The sequence below is a fragment of the Oncorhynchus nerka genome, linkage group LG20 (assembly GCF_034236695.1).
Source record: "Oncorhynchus nerka isolate Pitt River linkage group LG20, Oner_Uvic_2.0, whole genome shotgun sequence".
In the NCBI taxonomy this organism is placed as follows: Eukaryota; Metazoa; Chordata; class Actinopteri; order Salmoniformes; family Salmonidae; genus Oncorhynchus; species Oncorhynchus nerka.
Window position 1 is genome coordinate 16,764,122 of NC_088415.1, and position 15,148 is coordinate 16,779,269.

Here is a 15,148-nt window from a genome sequence, read left to right on the forward strand (position 1 = left end):
GACGTACCCCCTACCTGCGTTGCCTCTGTGTGTGTCTGACTGAGCTGACTAAACTGTAACATGCTACTATGAATATCACTGTCTGGCTCATGGTGGTGAATGTGTCACATCATCAATCAGACTGCTGAGTTGAAAGTGTTTCCCACGTTAGCTCCTACCCTGCCCTGTTAAAATGTCTCTGTGACTCTTGGTAGGCGTTCACACTATCACTGTCTCCGTGCTAGACTCATTTCATTCAGTGATATTTACCCTTCTCTTTCTCTCTCACTCTGTCTCTCTCCCTCCCTGTCTCCCCCTCTGTAGCGTTGGCAGCACCTGACCACTCCGGTGTGGGGTCGACATCACATGGAGTACTTGGCTCCTGAGTCTGAGGCCAAACTGCTGCCCCCTAATGGCCAGACCAAAAACACTTTGCTGTTTGAGAGTGTCATCTGACCATCTGAGCCCCACAGAATCCACCCCCTCGTTTCCCACTCAGAACCCTACGTCCCAAATACACACTCACACAAACACACATAGATACATACACACACCCTGCCTTGGCCCATCCATAAATGCACAGGAAGGCCACTCTGAAGCCGATCAAACACACACACTGAACAGCCCTGGACCAATGGACCAAAGAAAAGATGGGACAAAAGCTCAAATACACAATCAATACAGGCTGACATTCTTTCTGTTTTCCTCTACCTCTCTCTCTCTCTCAAGGGCTCTGAGTCTCTGTGCCTCAGTGCTGTCCTTTCCTGCCTCGTCCTGTGATTGTGTTGTGATGTCGAATGCAGCTGCGATATTTGCCCCCCCATCCCACCTCCACTGTGCCTCTCCCTTTCTCCTCTCTTGTCTGTGTGTGTCCCTCTCCTCCATGTGTAATGGATTCTGTGGGGCGGTTCAGTGCTGCTGACCCAGTCTGTAGTAACCCAACATACCCTGTTGATGGTGCTGAATGAGTATTACTGATCCCAAGCTGGCAAACACTTATCTGTCTACTGTAGATCTGACTGTGTGTGTGTGTGTGTGTGTGTGTGTGTGTGTGTGTGTGTGTGTGTGTGTGTGTGTGTGTGTGTGTGTGTGTGTGTGCGCGTGTGTGACTAAAGGAGAGAGGTACTGTGCTCTATGTTATCTGTGTCCGTCTTTGACTCTGAGCTCAACCTGTCACCCGACCACTATTTTCTATCCTCCCTCATCAGTCAAACTGTTAAGAAACTTCCCTCTGTAAATTAGAAAAACAGCTAAGCATCACCACTTTCAGTGTAACTAACTAACTTACTAACTTAAGTGTCTTGAGTATTGTGTGAGTCTGTGAATCAGTGTTAATATTGGGGAGGGGATTGTAATCAGCATTTCCACCTTGTGAGAGAGAGAGAAGCCTACTGATTTAGAAAGAGAGAGAGGGAGGGAGGGAGAAGCCTACTGATTTAGAAAGAGAGAGAGGGAGGGAGAGAAGCCTACTGATTTAGAGAGAGGGAAGGGGAGAGAGAGAGAAGCCTACTGATTTAGAAAGAGGGAGAAGGAGGGAGAGAGAAGCCTACCAATGGAGAAAGAGAGCGAGGGAGATGGAGGGAGAGAAGCCTACCAATGGAGAAAGAGAGCGAGGGAGAGGGAGGGAGAGAAGCCTACCAATGGAGGGAGAGGGAGGGGGAGAGAAGCCTACCAATGGAGAAAGAGAGCGTGGGAAAGGGAGGGAGAGAGAAGCCTACCATTGAAGAGCGAGGGAGAGAGAGAAGTATACCGATGGAGAAAGAGAGAGGGAGGGAGAGAGAAGCCTACCAATGGAGAAAGAGGGAGGGAGAGAAGCCTACCAATGGAGAAAGAGAGCAAGGGAGAGGGAGGGGGAGAGAAGCCTACCAATGGAGAAAGAGAGTGTGGGAAAGGGAGGGAGAGAGAAGCCTACCATTGAAGAGCGAGGGAGAGGGAGAGAGAGAGAAGTCTACCGATGGAGAAAGAGAGGGAGGGAGAGAGAAGCCTACCAATGGAGAAAGAGAGCGAGGGAAAGGAAGGAAGAGAGAAGCCTACCAATGAAGAGCGAGGGAGAGGGGGGGGAGAGAGAGAAGCCTACCAATGGAGAGAGAGAGCGGGAGGGAGAGAGAAGTCTACCAATGGAGAAAGAGAGAGAGGGAGAGCAATGTGTCTTAATGCCAAGCCAAGAGAGAAGCAATAAAAGACCAGATGGAAACTTTATTTTTTATTCTCTTTATTTGCATAGACACTACCAATATTATTCATACAAATACATGTATTAACAGATACTCTCAAAGCTCAATCACCTCTGACGGTTGCTATAGAGAGAGTGACACATTCATAGCCTGGTCTCAGATCTGTTTGTGCTTGAACCAACTACATATCATGTATAGTCAGGAGAGCTGTTTAAAGCACATAGAGATCAGATCTGGGACCAGGCTAACATTCATACTGTCCAACAGGTAACAGGGTTTTGTGTTATAGACAGTCATTCTCACTCCTACAAAACAGGTATTGATTAGAAACATGCTTAATTGATGATAAAAACATTATTTTGGAGAGAATGAAGAGTGCTGCTGTGCTTTAGGTGTGTATTCAATCATTCAAGTGCAAAACATGCAACATACACAATAGATCTGGTCACTTGTGAGCTGTGTATTCAGGAACAACAATTGTTTACTTTAAGATATTAGAGTGTGTAGTCTTATCAATGCTAGAAACTTGTCAAAATACATATTGTATTCAAAGTAGAATAACGTATCAGGTAATACACAATTTAGCTTAAAAATCTTTATGAAAAAAGTACGTAGTCAAATGTTCTAAATATGCATTAATATTGATTTTCTTTACATCCTCGTTAGAAAAATACAAAGAGATTGGCTCTGTAACCGTGTTCACAATAGATGAAAACTATGCTCTCCCTTTGGCAATGATTTGACCCTGAAATATGTGATTATTCATAGATCTGGGACAAGGCTACGTGATGCATGCATCATGCAGTCCCCATGATGTCTGAGGGCATAACAGAGTGAATAGATGTTTTTCACTCCCTTGAATAGGCTTTAGGAAAGTAGGCTGTCTTTGAATGTGTAGTCCTGCGGAACCCTACCACTTTTCCCATTGCATTTCATATACAAGGTTCTGTAGCGTAAGTCTCCCCCCGTAAGTTTTCCTCCGAGAAAATGGCTTGAATCTAGCCCTAAGGCTACCACTCTGAGAAAATGGCTTGAATCTAGCCCTAAGGCTACCACTCTGAGAAAATGGCTTGAATCTAGCCCTAAGGCTACCACTGAGAAAAGGCTGAACCACTAAGGCTACCACTCTGAGAAAATGGCTTGAATCTAGCCCTAAGGCTACCACTCTGAGAAAATGGCTTGAATCTAGCCCTAAGGCTACCACTCTGAGAAAATGGCTTGAATCTAGCCCTAAGGCTACCACTCTGAGAAAATGGCTTGAATCTAGCCCTAAGGCTACCACTCTGAGAAAATGGCTTGAATCTAGCCCTAAGGCTACCACTCTGAGAAAATGGCTTGAATCTAGCCCTAAGGCTACCACTCTGAGAAAATGGCTTGAATCTAGCCCTAAGGCTACCACTCTGAGAAAATGGCTTGAATCTAGCCCTAAGGCTACCCCTCTAAGAAGCCTATATGCAAACATCTGGTGGCACAGAAAAAAAGGAAAATGGACAGCAGATGATCTATTGACTAAATTCCTCTTGCGACTACACTATATCTGACTTGGTAAATAACTTTATTTTGAGTTCATGTGGACCAAGTGACCCAGACTTGAGCACTTGGACCAGGACTCGAGCACTGGGACTCAGACTTCAGGCATAAGGTCTATTGACTCGACCATTGGGGCCTCAGACTCAAGCACAGGGGACTCGATTCGGACTCAAGGTTTAGTGACTCACTACATCACTGGGCAAAACAGTCCTTGTAGCTCCTGTTCAGTCATTGGCCCCCGGCCCGTTCTACTTCTGGACATCAGTGTGACTGAGGCGTCTGGAATGTTGATAACAATGGAAATGAAGTGGCCGAGGGACAGAGGTACAACCCATAATAGTTTGCCAATACTTTGCAGCACCATCTGGTTATTGTGATACACTTTCTCACTCTGCTCTGAGATTGTGTGTGTCTGTTTTTTATCTATGTAATGTGCCATGTCTATGTAGGCTGAATTAGGAATTTACATGCCCAGATAATTCTTATAATATTATTCTTATATATGTTTGTCGTACTTCTGCGGTTGGGAAGAGAATATGATCTCATCCATAAAAAGGTTGTGTCTACACTTGACACTTACATGCGATTTCTGCTATCAGAATACAATGATCACATTGAAAAGACGGATCTAGACGCACACAAGGTCTGTGTTCAGATCTGGCTGATCTCTTCAGGAGGTGGTCAGGGATGCATTGTGTGTGGATATCTTCTGTTTGGACGCAATCAGGCTACCGAAAGCGCATATAGTTGGCGACGTCATCAGCACTCCTCCCACAGGTCTCCAGAAAATATGTGTTTTGGTAACAAAATATGTTTTGGAAGAAAGATGTTCCTAGCGTGTGAGGAACGTGTTTGCTGGCCTCATAAATGCTAGCCAGCAAGCCAATGTTTTGTTTGTCTATAGAGTTAAGCAAAACCTTTAGCGTTGCTTGCTGGCTAGCTAGAGGTTAGCTGGTTAGGTAGCTACAGTAGTTAACTACTGCCATCAGTTGTTGTGTTATCATATTTTGTCTATTCCACCGTTTGTAGAATGCATACTGGCATTGAATATGGCACGAGAAAAGGGAATCCGGACACATTGTAGACAAGGTAGACACATTTAATCAAGGTGAGGCTCTTCAGATGAGGAAGGGGAGGACCATCCTCCTCAGTGAATCTCTTAAAATAAGGAATTGTAAAACATTAAAAACCTAGACTAAATATATTCACATCATGAAATAATTTATTAATACACACTGTTTTGCAATAAAGGTCTACAGTAGCCTCAACAGCACTCTAGGGTAGCACCATGGTGTAGCCGGAGGACAGCTAGTTTCCGTCCTCCTCTTGGTACATTGACATCAATGTAAAACCTAGAACGCTCTTTATTCTCACCCCTTCCATAGACTTACACAGTAATTATGTCAACTTCCGGAGGACGTCTTCCAACCTATCAGAGCTCTTGCAGCATGAACTGACATGTTGTCCACCCAATCAAAGGATCAGAGAATGAATTTAGTACTGAAAGCATAAGCTACAGCTAGCTAGCACTACATTGCATAAAATGTTGTGAGTAGTTGACTCAAAGAGAGAGAAAGACAAAAGTTGGAACAGTTTTCAACAAATTAATTTCTTAAAAAATGAAGGACAAGCGAGAGTTTCACTTACTTAGTTAGCAAATGCAGCTCGCTAGTTTAGTTACTCAAACACCTGGCTCAAACAGAGGGATGCTATGTTAGCTAGCTGGCTATGACTGTCCAACACTGGAACTCTTCCAAGTCAAGGTAAGCTTTTGGTTTTATTAAATAATTGCCACCGGGGCCCGGCGGTCTAACTGCTTACTGACTATACACTGTAACATTACTGATTGTAGCAGGTTTACTAACGCGTTAGTTCTATTAGCTATGTTGACAATAACTTTATGGGGACAACGATGTAGGCTGTGTGTAGAGGTTATGACATGGTTTGGCTTGGAAAGGTTTATTGCCTGGTCACATACAGCTGATGTGTTCATTGAAGTCCACAAACGAAGGGAAAAGGTGAGAGGAGGAGAGTGCATAGAGGCTAGAATGAATACAATGTGGCTGCTATGATCAGGGTTGTATTCATTCCGACGATTTTGTTGATGTTTCTTAAATGGAAGCAAACAAAACGGATGGAAAATACCTGAATTTTTGTACTAATGATTATACCCTAGATAAGCTAGATGCAGGCAAGAGTGCAAGGCGAAATTGAATGTGTCACTGTGTGTATTTTCACATTTTTCTCTCGACCTGTGTGCACCTACGTTGTACATTTTTAATTCAGAGGCTAGGGTGTAGGGACATTTTGAGTATAATCTAGTAGCCTAAACCTATTGATGTGACCTTGAACTAGATGAATGGAATATGAATGACAGTCATCCAACATTCTGTAATAGAAATAAGGCCATGCTAATGAAAAAAATAAATGTCCGCCCTCATCATAAACGCCACTGACCGCCACTGGTGTAGATGCAAGACGCGTTCGGAATTCCATGATCAGAACTCTGATCAGAATTCCATGATCAGAATACTTCAACTGCATGAACCGTCAAGTTTAGGCATGGCAAGTTGACTAATGGGCCACTGTTTTTGTCATTTTGACATATGGACTAAGACTACACTAAATCAACAACAACAAAAAGCACTGATTTACAGTGCATACTAGAGGTATGGACTCGAGTCACACACTTGATAGAAAATAAAATGACTTGATTTGGAGCCTCAAGACTCGGGATTCGACTTTGACTTGAGATTGATGATTTGAAATTATCTGGCCAGGTTTTGTAACGTTTTGTCAATAATTTTGGAGCACAGTGGATTACTCTCCATGCAACCAGAGACAGTATCACACTTGCAAGAAAACAGATTCGCTGGTGAAACGATCACTCAACCCTCTGATTGAACCAGCGAACTGTCATTCAACAAAGGTCGGGTGTGTTTCCACTAGATAGCACAGCCGCAAAGTCAAAATTGGCTAAAGGCCTATGGTAAAAATAAATATGCTTTATGGTCTTAATTTACATTTATGCATACGGTTAGCGGTGTGGTTAAGGTTAGATTCAAAATCAGATTTTAAGATGATAAATTATAGAAATAGGCGGGGTTTATTTTTTATTTGACCTTTATTTAACCAGGCAAGTCAGTTAAGAACAAATTCTTATTTTCAATGATGGCCTAGGAACAGTGGGTTAACTGCCTGTTCAGGAGCAGAACGACAGATTTGTACCTTGTCAGCTCAGGGGTTTGAACTTGCAACCTTCCGGTTATTAGTCCAACGCTCTAACCGCTAGGCTACCTGCCGCCCCAATAATATAATATGACTTTGATAATAATAATAATATGACTTTGTGGCTGTGTTAACTGGGGGTGAGCTAGTGCAGTGAGAAGGTTTTCGTGAGGTTGAAATTCAACCTGAAGAATATTTGTTTTCATCCATATTTGAATGTGATATTTATACCTTCGACCTGGTCACTGACATAGACCTACAGCATTACACCAAATTCTTGTTTAAAAAACGAATCAGTGTGAGAGCCGAAATGTTGTGCGTCTTGACTGTTGACCAATGACCAGTCAACTGCAAAGGCAGGGGCACATGTCCAGATTAGTGACCGGAAATGTTCTAAAGTAAAATTGTAGGGAGAGGATTTCCATAAATAAACAGGCCTATGCAGCTCCAAAAATAGTTTGGTTATCAGAAATATTAACGGTTTACTTTGCAAGCTCACCAGCAATGGGGCAACAATTACTAGCATAGGTCTACTGGTCTTTTGGTATGTCCAACTTGCTTGAAATGTATTATTTACTTCTGAAGCTTGCATTTGGAATTTGTTTTTAAAATTCATTATTACAACAACAAGATGGGTTGTGTAGACAAAATAATGAAAAGGGAAGTCTGGTAGCCTCAATAAATAGAGAAAGATTTTTTCACTTGATTTGAGACTTAACTTGAAAAAACATGTGACTCGACTTGACTTGTCCTTAGAATGCACAACTTGACTCAAGACTCGACCCATTCTACTTGGGACTCGACTTGACTTGTCTTTAGAATGCACAACTTGACTCAAGACTCGACCCATTCTACTTGGGACTCGACTTGACTTGTCTTTAGAATGCACAACTTGACTCAAGACTCGACCCATTCTACTTGGGACTCGACTTGAGATTGAGACCTTGTGACTAAAATAATAGTGACTTGGTATATTAATGAATAGGATGGATGAGGGAGGTGACTAGACTACACGTCTCTCTCCAAGGGATGATAGAGCCAATCCCTGTGAGGTTGGGGACAGATTTGGGAGTTTTATTTCTGGAGCTATTTTGTGTTCAGTTATTAAACATAACATGAAGGAGAAACTGCCTTGGTCCAACTGACAACACAAACACCCACACCTCGGCTCAACTAACAAATGCCTCTCACACAGTGACTCTCAGTTCTATCCTCACAATCACCTCTCACTCCCTTTCTACTCCCTCTCCATGCATATAAATACAGATTCCTAATAGTCCAGTGTTACATTCTCCCACTCCTACAGCTCTATGAAACCTCTCTCCTGTCTCCCTCTGTTTCTCTTTCCTCTCTCCCCTTTCTCTCTCACGCCACTCCTCTCCTTTATATCTATCTATCTACCCATCTTTCTGTCTCTCACCCTCAAAGAGAGAGAGGGCTGAAGTGACGTCTTGCTGGCTTACTCATTACAAGATGTCATAAAAAATCCTGTTGCCGCAGCAACGGCACCATTTATCACCATGGAAACCGACCTTCATGTCGTGGTGGTGCATTCTCCTTCGGCAAGAGAGGGAAGAGGCAAGGCGAACCAATGGGAAGCCAGGGAGCAGATGGCGGAGGGTCGTCACTAGTTAACACAGTCGCAAGTCATTATTATGGCTAAACCCCACCCATTTCTACAATGAATCTTGATCTGATTTTAAACCTAACCTTAACCACACTGATTATGTTATGCCTAACCCTAACCTTACATGAAGACCAAAAACCTTCAGGGGGGGGGGGGGATATTCTGCATTCATGTGGCATCTGAGTTATTGGATTATCGGAAATTCCTAGTTCCCACTAGGAAGTTTCACTTGAAGGACCCTCGAAGTCAGAAACACAATTTGGAAACTTTGTTGCCAAATAGTGACATTTCACTACTGGCCTTTTCAACCAAACAACAAATCAGTTTTTTACAACTTTATCAATATTGATAATGTAGCTACAGTAGTTTGACCATTGTCAATTTTAAGCAAAATAGCTAACTTTATTATTAATGACATTAGCGAGTTTATCCTATTTCCCTTTGATTGATTGTGTTTTCCGATCCCCAAACAATACAGTTTGCAGGTCCATCTGCAGATATTATGACATAACAACCATTCCTGGACTGACGGAGCTGCTGGTGGACAGTAGAAAAAGAGAGAATCTGTTGGTTCTGTTTATTTGAGGCAGAGATGCTCAGAGCTGACTGTTCAATGCTCCGTTTATTGAGGATTCCATTTTGTAGCGATCATTTTCTATGACAGCTTAAATTGAAAGAAAATGTATTGTGATAATGTCCATAGTTGTTTTGTATATCAGTTCATATGTCATGTTATTGGGACATCAAAATTGGCCTATATAGAAATGTTTCTTACAGAAAAAATATGAAAAGCATAGGATATACATAACCATGGCAGCAATTGAAAAGGAACGGCTTGGGGAAATGATTAAACCAAAGGTGAGGACACAACAGTTCATCTGACACAAGACTGAATCCAAACATTATACTATTGATATTATGTGCATTTTACATTTACTGTACTTTGATGCATTTGTTGATAAAAAAAAAAGGGAAATACTCTGCATACATTCAGCAACATGATACGAATATTCCTGGACAATGTGGGTTAGGTGCAACATAAGACATTTTTTTTCTCCAAGCGTTTGATTGAGAGGACTAACTGGCCTCTTCCAAACGGTTTCTAAGTCATTTAAAATCATTTTGGTGCACATAGAAAGGAGGCTTAAGTGCATTCAGGTCCGTGTGCCACGGCTCATGTTTATCACCCTCTTCCATAGACTTACAAAGTAATTATGATGACTTCCGGAGGACGTCCTCCAACCTATCAGAGCTCTTGGAGCATGAACTGACACCCAAATCAAAGGATCATAGAATGAAATGCATAATCTGCAGCTAGCTAGCACTGCAGTGCATAAAATGTGGTGAGTAGTTGACTCAGAGAGAGAAAGACAATAGTTGAACAGTTTTTAACAAATTCATTTCTTAAAAAATTAAGGAGAAGCAGCAGAGAGCGAGAGCTAGCTATAGGCTTATTTCGTTTTAGTTTTTAAACTAACTTTCACATACTTAGCTAGCTAATGCAGCTAGCTAGTTTAGCCTACTCACACCCGGCTCAAACAGAGAGGAATGCTATTTATGTTAGCTAGTGCCAGTGCTCCCACACATTGGCTAACCGGGCTATCTGCATTGTGTCCACCACCCGCCAACCCCTCTTTTACGCTACTGCTACTCTCTGTTCATCATATATGCATAGTCACTTTAACCATATCTACATGTACATACTACCTCATTCAGCCTGACTAACCGGTGTCTGTATGTAGCCTCGCTACTTTTATAGCCTCAATACTGTATATAGCCTGTCTTTTTACTGTTGTTTTATTTCTTTACTTACCTATTGTTCACCTAACACCTTTGTTGCACTATTGGTTAGAGCATGTTGTATTCGGCGCACGTGACAAATAAACTTTGATTTGATTTAGCTGGCTAAGAATATCCACTCTTCCAAGTCATGGAAGTTATTAATTTATTGTCACATGTGCCCGCTGGTGTAACTGCTAAACTGCTTACTGTACTGCATGATTCTAGCAGGTTTACTAACACGTTAGTTCTAGTAGCTATGTTGACTATGATGTTAGCTAATATGGTGACAACGATATAGGCTGTGTGTAGCGGTTAGTGGTTATGGTATAAAGGTTTGGCTTGGTTACAGACAGCTGTTGTGTTGTGCACTGAAGTCCACAAGCAAAGAGAAAAGGTGAGATGAGGAAAGCCTGTAGATGCGAGAAGGAATTATTCAATGAGCAAAATTATCATGCTGTTTGTATGTGGCTGCTATGAAAGTGAACTGTGTTTGTGTGTGATCAGGGGTGTATTCATTCAGCCGATTCTGTTGCTTCCATTTCATAACCTCTACAAAATCGGTGGGTCCCCCACGGGCTAATGTGATTAGCATGAGGTTGTAAGTAAAAAATAACATTTCGCAGAACAGACATATCTGATATTGGCAGAAAGCTTGAATTCTTGCTAATCTAATGGCGCTGTCCAATTTACAGTAGCAATTACAGTGAAATAATGCCATGCTATTGTTTGAAGAGAGTGCACCGTTATGAACTTGTTATTAATAAACCAATTAGGCACGTTTGGGCAGTCTTGCTTCAACATTTTGAACAGAAATGCAATGGTTCATTGGACCAGTCTAAACCTTTGCCCGTACACTGGCCAAAATCTAAACTGCACCCGGGCTGGAATAATACAGTATGGCCTTTCTTTTACATTTCAAAGATGATGGTACAAAAAAAGATATGTTTTTCTTTGTATTATCTTTTACCAGATCTAATATGTTATATTCTCCTACATTAATTTAAAATTTCTACAAACTTCAGTGTGTTTCCTTTCAAATGGTATCAAGAATATGCACATCCTTGCTTCAGGTTCTGAGCTACAGGTAGATTTGGGTATGTCATTTTAGGCAAAAATGTAAGAAAAAAGGGGGCGGATCCAGAACAAGACAGGGATAGACCTACTTGAATTTGTCCAATAGAAACTCTTGTTTTGCTTGCAAAACAGAAAATGTTGCTACTGTTTGGACTTAACAGCACTATCAACAAGGCATGTCCTACAGACCCTAGTTTTGTCGCACCTGGTCTACTCTTCAGTTGTCTGGTCAGGGGCCACAGAGGCACTTAGGAAAGTTACAATTGGCTCAGAACAGGGCAGCACGGTTGGCCCTTAAATGTACATGGAGAGGTAACGTTTATAGTATATGCATATCAATATCCCATGGCTCAAAGTGGAGGAGGGATTGACTTCCTCACTACTTGTTTTTGTAAGAAGTTTTGACATGCTGAATAAACCGAGCTGTCTGTTAAAACTACTAAACTACTACAAGACATGCCACTAGAGGTCTCCTCACAATCCCCAAGTTCAGAACAGACTATGGGATGCGCACAGTACTACATAGAGCCATGACTACATGGAACTCTATTCCACATCAGGTAACTGATGCAAGCAGTAAAATAAATAACATTTAAACTGATAAAAGTACAGCTTATGGAACAGAGGGTACTGAGAAGCGTTGGGGAGAACAGGCTCGTGGTAATGATTGGAGCGGAATTTGTGGAATGGTATCAAATACATCAACACATGGTTTCCATGTGTTTAATGCCATTCCATTTACATTTACATTTACGTCATTTAGCAGACGCTCTTATCCAGAGCGACTTACAAATTGGTGCGTTCACCTTAAGACATCCAGTGGAACAGCCACTTTACAATAGTGCATCTAAATCTTTTAAGGGGGGTGAGAAGGATTACTTTATCCTATCCTAGGTATTCCTGAAAGAGGTGGGGTTTCAGGTGTCTCCGGAAGGTGGTGATTGACTCCGCTGTCCTGGCGTCGTGAGGGAGTTTGTTCCACCATTGGGGGGCCAGAGCAGCGAACAGTTTTGACTGGGCTGCGCGGGAACTGTACTTCCTCAGTGGTAGGGAGGCGAGCAGGCCAGAGGTGGATGAACGCAGTGCCCTTGTTTGGGTGTAGGGCCTGATCAGAGCCTGGAGGTACTGAGGTGCCATTCCCCTCACAGCTCCGTAGGCAAGCACCATGGTCTTGTAGCGGATGCGAGCTTCAACTGGAAGCCAGTGGAGAGAGCGGAGGAGCGGGGTGACGTGAGAGAACTTGGGAAGGTTGAACACCAGACAGGCTGCGGCGTTCTGGATGAGTTGTAGGGGTTTAATGGCACAGGCAGGGAGCCCAGCCAACAGCGAGTTGCAGTAATCCAGACGGGAGATGACAAGTGCCTGGATTAGGACCTGCGCTGCTTCCTGTGTGAGGCAGGGTCGTACTCTGCGGATGTTGTAGAGCATGAACCTACAAGAACGGGCCACCGCCTTGATGTTAGTTGAGAACGACAGGGTGTTGTCCAGGATCACGCCAAGGTTCTTAGCGCTCTGGGAGGAGGACACAATGGAGTTGTCAACCGTGATGGCGAGATCATGGAACGGGCAGTCCTTCCCCGGGAGGAAGAGGAACATTTACGCCGTTCCAGCCATTATTATGAGCTGTCCTCCACTCAGCAGCCTCCACTGCTGTGAAGAGACACACACACAGGTACAGACACACGCATATGCACACACTCTACACACAGGTACAGACACACGCATATGCACACACTCTACACACAGGTACAGACACAAGCATATGCACACACTCTACACACAGGTACAGACACACGCATATGCACACACTCTACACACAGGTACAGACACAAGCATATGCACACACTCTACACACAGGTACAGACACAAGCATATGCACACACTCTACACACAGGTACAGACACAAGCATATGCACACACTCTACACACAGGTACAGACACAAGCATATGCACACACTCTACACACAGGTACAGACACAAGCATATGCACACACTCTACACACAGGTACAGACACAAGCATATGCACACACTCTACACACAGGTACATTGTAATATTGTTATATGCTGGTATTATACATTTTGCATTGTAGATATGTAGTGGTGTAATAATGTTATATGATGTACTGTGTGATGTAAGTGCCTTAATGTGTATGGACCCCAGGAAGAGTAGCTGCTGCCTTAGCAGTAACTAATGGCGATCCCTAATAAATACAAATGATATATACATCACAGGAAGTTGGTGGCACCTTAATTGGGGAGAACGGAATCGTGGTGATGACTGGAACAGAGTTTGTGAAATGGTATCAAGTACATCCAACACATGGTTTCCATGGTTTCCAGGTGTTTGATGCCGTTCCATCTGTTCCGTTCCCGCCATTAATTAGGAGTCGTTCTCAGCCTCCTGTGATGTATTTAAGCAAAAAGGCATGAGGGGGTGGTATATGGCCAATATACCACGGCTAAGGGCTGTTCTTAGACACGACGCATTATGGAATGCCTGGACACTGCCCTTAGCCGTGGTACATTGGCCAGGGTAGGCCATCATTATGGAATGCCTGGACACTGCCCTTAGCCGTGGTATATTGGCCAGGGTAGGCCATCATTATGGAATGCCTGGACACTGCCCTTAGCCGTGGTATATTGGCCAGGGTAGGCCATCATTGTAAATAACAATTTGTTTTTAACTGCCTAGTTAAATAAAGGTTTAAAAAATTGCCTTGATGACAGCTTTGCACACTCTTGGTATTCTCTCAACCAATGGTACGCTCCGGTACCGCTTGCCGTGTGGTAGCAGAGTAAACATGCGGTAGCAGTCAAATCGTTTCAGTCTCCTGAGGGGAAATAGGTTTTGTCGTGCCCTCTTCATGACTCTTGGTATGTTTGGACCATGATAGTTTGTTGGTGATGTGGACACCAAGGAACTTGAAACTCTCGACCCGCTCTACTACAGACCCGTCGATGTTAATGGGGGCCTGTTCGGCCCACCTTTTCCTGTAGTCCACGATCAGCTCCTTTGTCTTGCTCACAATGAGGGAGAGGTTGTTGTCCTGGCACCACACTGCCAGTTCTCTGACCTCCTCCCTATAGGCCGTCTCATCGTTGTAGGTGATTAGACTTACCACTGTTCAAACTTAATGATGGTGTTGGAGTCGTGTTTGGCCACGCAGTCGTGGGTGAACAGGGAATACAGGAGGGGACTAAGTACACACCCCTGAGGGTCCCCAGTGTTAAGGATCAGCGTAGCAGACGTGTTGTTGCCTACTCATACCACCTGGGGGCGGCCCGTCAGGAAGTCCAGGATCCAGTTGCAGAGGGAGGTGTTTAGTCCCAGAGTCCTTAGCTTAGTGATCAGCTTTGTGGGTACTATGGTGTTGAACGCTGAGTAGGGGTTTCTTTGCAGCAATTTGACCATGAAGGCCTGATTCACACAGTCTTCTCTGAACAGTTCATGTTGAGATGTGTCTGTTACTTTAACTCTGTGAAGCATTTATTTGGGCTGCAATTTCTGAGACTGGTAATTCTAATGAACTTATCCTCTGCAGAGGTAACTCTGGGCATTTTTTTCCTGTGGTGAGGCTCATGAGATCCAGGTTCTTCATAGCGCTTGATGGTTTTTGCGACTGCACTTGAAGAAACTTTCAAAGTTCTTGAAGTTTTCCGGATTGACTGACCTTCATGTCTTAAACTAATGATGGACTGTCGTTTCTCTTTGCTTATTTGAGCTGTTCTTGCCATAATATGGACGTTGTCTTT

General features: G+C 43.3%; 1 protein-coding gene across 4 annotated transcripts in view; it reads left to right on the top strand.

Annotated features, from left to right (window-relative positions):
- si:ch211-117c9.5 (sodium- and chloride-dependent creatine transporter 1) overlaps positions 1-2,178 on the top strand; it is a 48,712-nt gene extending 46,534 nt beyond the window's left edge. For all 4 annotated transcript variants that reach the window (XM_065005274.1, XM_065005271.1, XM_065005272.1 and 1 more), the window contains one exon: positions 304-2,178. In XM_065005274.1, the coding sequence (XP_064861346.1) occupies positions 304-435 (132 nt within the window). In that variant the 3' untranslated portion in view covers positions 436-2,178. The remainder of the gene's footprint in view (positions 1-303) is intronic.
- The last annotated feature ends 12,970 nt before the right edge of the window (positions 2,179-15,148 follow it).